We start from the raw sequence: 5,917 nt of genomic DNA on the forward strand, positions 1-5,917 counted from the left end.
ACACACACACACACACACACACACACACACACACACACACACACACACACTCAATTTGGCACCTTCCTGCAGGGTTGAGTGGAGGTGTGAGCATATTTATTTGTATTTCAGAACATACCCAGTATAAAAAAAAAACCATATTTTACTTCTGCTTTACTTCTGATTTTCCATTAATGCTGCTCCCTCCGGGTACTCCGGCTTCCTCCCACCATCCAAAGACATGCAGTTTGTGTGGATAGGTTAATTGGATAATCCAAATTGCCACTGAATGTGCGAGTGAATGTCAGTGTGAATGGTTGTCTGTCCCTATGTGTAAGCCCTGCGACAGACTGGCGACCTGTCCAGGGTGTACCCCGCCTTTCGCCCTATGACAGCTGGGATAGGCTCCAGCGCCCCCCGCGACCCTGAAAAGGATAAGCGGAAGCGAATGGATGGATGGATGGATGCTGCTCCCTCTGTTCATTCACCTTTTATTTCACTTGACTACCACTCTCCAGCCTCTCCGTCTCTCTCTCTCTCTGTCTGGTTTGTTGAACTGGGAATGAGAGGGCAAAGTGTGATGTTGTGTTTAAAATTGTAATCAGCCATTTCTGCAGTACACTTTAAAGCAGTTCCCAAACAGTCTGCTGTGAGGCAGAAAAACATCCCTTCTTAGAGAAAGATCAAAACAACTCTGGACCTGAATTGGGGGCAGCAAAGGATACTTGATTGTGTGAAAGACATATGCTTGTCGAGCTTATTGCAAAGCAAAAGAAACTTAAAGGCAACACTCTTGCAAAGGGGTTTTATGCTAAGTCTAGATGCTTCAAATGGGCTTCCAGGATTTCCTCAGTCGTACAGTACAGTCCAAAAGAGACAGAAGAATTTAGATGATAGAGATACTGTTTAAGGCAGATACGATGCATGCTGAAATTTTGATTTGCCCTTTGGTAGACTTTGGGCACAAAATGTTTGAAACACCTCCTCTAAAATAATCAAGCATATTTTTTCTAGCAATTGATCTAGTATGACCTTTAGAACTGTTTGGCACTTTGAGCTCCACAAGCTCAAGTTTTTGAACTTTCAGAAAGCCCTGACCGCTGAGAAGGGACTTTTTGAGGGTAATATATTTCTATTAGAACTTAATTTAGACCTCTTAGGCCTCTCTGTGGCGGAAATCCTGAGATGCTCTTCAAAGGTTCCTTTTCTCTAATTTTAAAGTATTGCTTATCACAAATATAGCACTTCAAAGTGTTGCTGTTTCTTATGTCTCTGCACTTTTGAATCCTGCTCCACCTCTTGGTGACCCAGCTCATACAATCGTAGTAAATCAGCAGGTGATTATGTGTTTACCATTAGGGTTAGTCTGTAAACAGCTTTAAAAAATAAACAAAAAAATGTCTTTACATCAGTTTTTAGAGTTTTCCTTTAACTGCATTGGGACTAAAATTGAGTTTTAATTCATTTACATGTATAAAGCAGTATATTTGTGTGTTCTTTATTCATCTGTATCTCTAACCTGTACATCACTGTATTTAAAAAAATGTGCTACATTATTCACATTCTTACTTAACTGTGTCTGTTTCCATCTCATGTCTTTGGCCGTTAGGAAGAGCAGCACAGTCCCTGACAGTGTTGCCATGACTACGTTGGCTCGGAAGCGTCCCAGTTCAGTGATCCAGGTGACGGTGAAACAGACTGAAACTGACCCGGGACTGATTGGGGTGGTGAGAGAAGGTTTAAATATTAACACCTGGCAGTGTGAGGATACTGTGTTATGTCTAAAATGTAATCCCAACCTTTTGAATTGTCCTCCATACAGGACTGCTCAAAGTCAGATGAGGTGAAGACCGTGGAAGGTAATGCTAATCTAAGATACAGATAGTTAACTAATAAAGGAAAAAAACATGACAAATGGACTGGTTCTTCTATAGCACTGTATTCATCCCCATGGTGACTATTTGTAAACTGCAGATTGATTTTGTGTTTTGGAATGATCGAGTCATCTCAAATTGTAGTGTTTCATTTTTTTTAACCTAGTGAAACTTTAGTCAGACTGACACTAAGTATGAAGTTTGAAGCAATGCCAATAGACTACCTTGTGGTTATTTGGGATGTTAAAAATGGCACAAACAATATGACTAAGAGATAAGCATGCAAAAACTGTGAAGACAGGATGCAGCAGTTTAAAACTGCAGTTCCACATTTAACCCTCATGAAAGGTTCATTGTAACAGACCCGTTTCCTGTTTAGCGTGTTGTCAAAATCAGTCTGTGCTGAAAGAAAGCTGTTCCTCTTCCCTACTGTATTGGATGGCTTCTTACACGATCCAGGCCGACAACTTCCTCCCAAGGAAACATCACAGAGTTAGCAGCCGGCCAACAAGAGCAGCTGACTGCTTTCAGTAAAGTTATGACCTAATGGACTGGTGATTAGTAAGAGCCCAGTCAGCTGATTGAAAAAGGAAGAAAAAAAAGAAATCCAAATCCTCGGGTGCAATGCACCAGATTATTGTGCAAAAATGGTGCCATTTGTTTTTAATAGTAGAAGGATGAATCTATAGCTTCCTCCCCAATGGGAAGATATCTACTGTAATAGTTTGAATTGTGTGTGTTATTGCTGCAGCCAACTAATATGGGTATTATACTATTTCCACTGTAGGATTTAAAGCTTTATTGTGGCTTTTATTAATATTACGCTTTAAAATCAACAAATTGAATTTGCATTTCATTCCAGAGAAAGACAGAACTGCTGCAGAGGAGAGGCCTGTGGAGGGAGGCTTGCAGCCAAGCCCAGAGCCATCTCCTGATGATCTCTCTAGCCCCAATCCCGATCAGGCTGCCCCCCTGCTGCAGGCCCAGCAGAGGCCCCCATCCCAAGCTGAAAAAGAGGAGCTCCAGTCTGAATCTGCGGGTGGGATAGAGAAAACTGATACAGAAACAATTGAAACTGAACCTGTGAAAGAAGGGATAGACATTAAGGGATCTTTGACAGGGATTAACAAAGAGCAGTCGGAGCAGGAAAGGACAGCAGAGAAAGAGTCAGAGCAAGACAGAATAGAGGAAAAAGACTCTGAGGATAAGGAGACTGCAGACAGAGAATTAGCCGATGAAGGTTTCCCTTCTTCCAAGGGAAGTGAAGATGAGAGTGAGGAGGAGAGTGAGGAGGAGAGTGAGGGGCATAAACAGGCCTCAGATGCCAACAACAACTCACTGGAGACTCCCCATGAGGACCAGGAGCATGTCATTGAAATCCCAGAACCTCCTACACAGGTAGACCTCATAAAAGAGTAGGAAGACATGTTTGATCAATTTGAATTTGAAGGGCCGGGTTTATTACGAGTATTTTTCTTTATGAGTAGGCTATGGAGGAGACATACTGTTCTGATGAGATTGAAGTGGTTCTGGTAGACAACTCTGGCCCCGGACCTGTGCCAGCTCACTTGGACGACAGCGACACTGTCAAGATCATCATCACTATGAGCTGTGATCCTCAGACTGCTGCTCAGTTGGAAGAGAGCGTCAAGCAGAGCCTTTTGGAGAATGCACAGGTCAGAATCAATTACTCAGTTACTTTTAAACACATAATGTTTGTGTCTTGGAGTTGTCCCTATTTACATAGCTTTTAAAATGTTAAAATGATCTCATTCCACTACCCAACTGTAGTTGCATCACGGTGACTTCATCATTTTAAATGTCACAGGCACACAGGTCATTGAACACCAGTAATATTTTTAACCTGTAGAAACCTCTCTTGGCAAGTGTTAAAATACATTTTTGGTCAGCTGAAGAGAACTGTAATAACAGATGTCACTAGAGCTGAACTGAGGTCAGATGTAGAGATTAAGTGTTCGCCTCTGAAAAAGATTTTCAGATATACGTGAAAATGATGTCTCATGCGCCTTGAACCACTCCTTCACAATTGGCTGTAGCTCAGGTGGCAGAGCAGAAGGTCGGTGGTTCGATCCCAGGCTGCCTCCTGGCTGCATGGGAAAGATACTAACCCCATGTTTGCCTACTGGTGGTGGTGGTCAGAGGGCCTGGTGGCGCCAGTGTCCGGCAGCCTCGCCTCTGTCAGTGCGCCCCAGGGCAGCTGTGGCTACAATGTAGCTTGCCTTTAAAGAAGAAAAAAATCCATTAATGGAAAATCCTGGTCTTTCAGGTAGTCAGTTGACAACATTTTTAGGGGAAATATCATTGCTGAACCTGGATTTGACCAACCCTAGATCATAACACAGCCCCCATCATCACTTCATCCACCTCTTCTTACCCTGATGCACCCAGTCAGGGTCACATTTCTATGCTCCCTAGCAAACTGAAACCTTTCTTTCTGACTAGCCTCTCTGATAAGTGGTTTCTTTAATGCTCCACAAAGAGTTATCTTTGTGTGGAAATGCTCTTACTTTCACAATTAAACTAACCCTGAGTGCTGCTGTTGATTTTTTTCACAATGTGATTTCACTAAACTTTGAAGTGATCTCTGTTCATCATTGAAGATGTTTTTCCAACATATTTCTTTCCAGAAGATCGTGGCTCACGGCTTTGCTCCCAGGTTTTAATAATGTGTTGGACAGTTCTTAACCCAGTTTTAGTAGTCTAAGTAATTTCCTTAGTGGTTTGTTTTAAACCAATCTCCTTCAGTGCTCTCAGGTTCATGCTGTAGATGACCAAAGATAGCAGTAAACAGTATAAAAGCTAATTTTTTCCCAGCGAAATCAGACCTTTATTCAAATTTGATTCAGCATCTAAATGTCTTTTTGTGTTTTCATTGTATTTCTTTATTATTTTATCTACTTTGAAATTGTGTACCTTTACTATTTTCTCATACATTTGTTTGGTTCTTAGCTGCTGTATGAAACTCAAAGTGCAAAAGAATTTGACAGTGTTTGTTAGGTAGACATATTTCTAAGTCTCCAAATATATGCAGAAGATCAGATTTTGTATTCTGTGTGTGTTATAGTGTTCAGTTTGTCGGCTGTTAAATGCCGGTTGATTTATGTCAGAGGTGTTGTTACGTTCGAGGGAAAGTACAAGTGACATGTCTCTGTCTACCCCGCAAGGCTCAGAAGGATGCAGGAGAAAGTCACATCAAAATCCCCGTCATCACCTTCGACTCCCCCGAGGAGGAGAAGCAGGACTCGGAAGAGGGAGAGGAAGTGATCTGCTCAGAGGACGACCTCACCCCGAAACAGCACATGACTACAAGCCAAAGTGAAGAGTTCCACTTATGCAGAGAAACCACCAGCTCTGAGTCCACCATGCTCGAGTGCGCAGATCCAGAGCAGAAACGTCTTAGTCTGCAAATCACCGCTGACAGCACACCTAGTCCACAGCTGACAAATGATAACAGCTCGTCGGGTATCGACGTCCACTCCCACCCAGATGACACGGACCCTCTGGAAGCAAACGTGGACTCACAAGGCTTCCTGCGCCTGCCCCAAACTCTGGGTCGCTACGGACCTGGTGGGAGGACTCACATCCGAGGGCTGAGCATGGACAGCGGGAAAGATGCAGTTCTGCTTTCAGGCCGCTCACACAACACGGTATGTTGATAGATTTGCCCCTTTGTATTTCTGTGTCCATTTGGGAAATGACCGCCCAAAAAACTCACAAATATTTCTCATTGTCTGTCAGGCTACCATGACCAGTTCCAAATCAGACCTGGAGGCAAAGGAGGGCCAGATTCCCAATGAATCAAACTTCTTGGAGTTTGTTTCCTTGTTGGGATCCCTGAGTACCAGAGGGGGAGGTGGCAGTACACAAGAAGAGGAGAAGCCAGAGCACAAAGAGGAAGTTGAAGCTACAGACGAAGGTAAAGAAAGATAAGATAAGATAAGATAACTCTTTATTGTCATTGCACAGTCATACATTGTACAGTAGTACAATGAAATTGGAAAACTGTCCTACGTCGGCACTACATATAACACAACACGACACGA

At 42.9% G+C, this 5,917-nt stretch overlaps 1 protein-coding gene across 1 annotated transcript in view; it reads left to right on the forward strand.

The window, feature by feature from the left end:
- pcnx2 (pecanex 2) overlaps positions 1–5,917 on the forward strand; it is a 37,027-nt gene that overhangs the window by 2,873 nt on the left and 28,237 nt on the right. The window contains exons 3-8 of the mRNA XM_005727511.1: positions 1,589–1,706; positions 1,802–1,838; positions 2,716–3,251; positions 3,341–3,529; positions 5,039–5,521; positions 5,613–5,790. Coding sequence (XP_005727568.1) covers positions 1,589–1,706; positions 1,802–1,838; positions 2,716–3,251; positions 3,341–3,529; positions 5,039–5,521; positions 5,613–5,790 — 1,541 coding nt within the window. The remainder of the gene's footprint in view (positions 1–1,588; positions 1,707–1,801; positions 1,839–2,715; positions 3,252–3,340; positions 3,530–5,038; positions 5,522–5,612; positions 5,791–5,917) is intronic.

The sequence above is a fragment of the Pundamilia nyererei genome, unplaced genomic scaffold (assembly GCF_000239375.1).
Source record: "Pundamilia nyererei isolate P.nyererei 1_Seehausen unplaced genomic scaffold, PunNye1.0 scaffold00024, whole genome shotgun sequence".
Lineage (NCBI taxonomy): Eukaryota > Metazoa > Chordata > Actinopteri > Cichliformes > Cichlidae > Pundamilia > Pundamilia nyererei.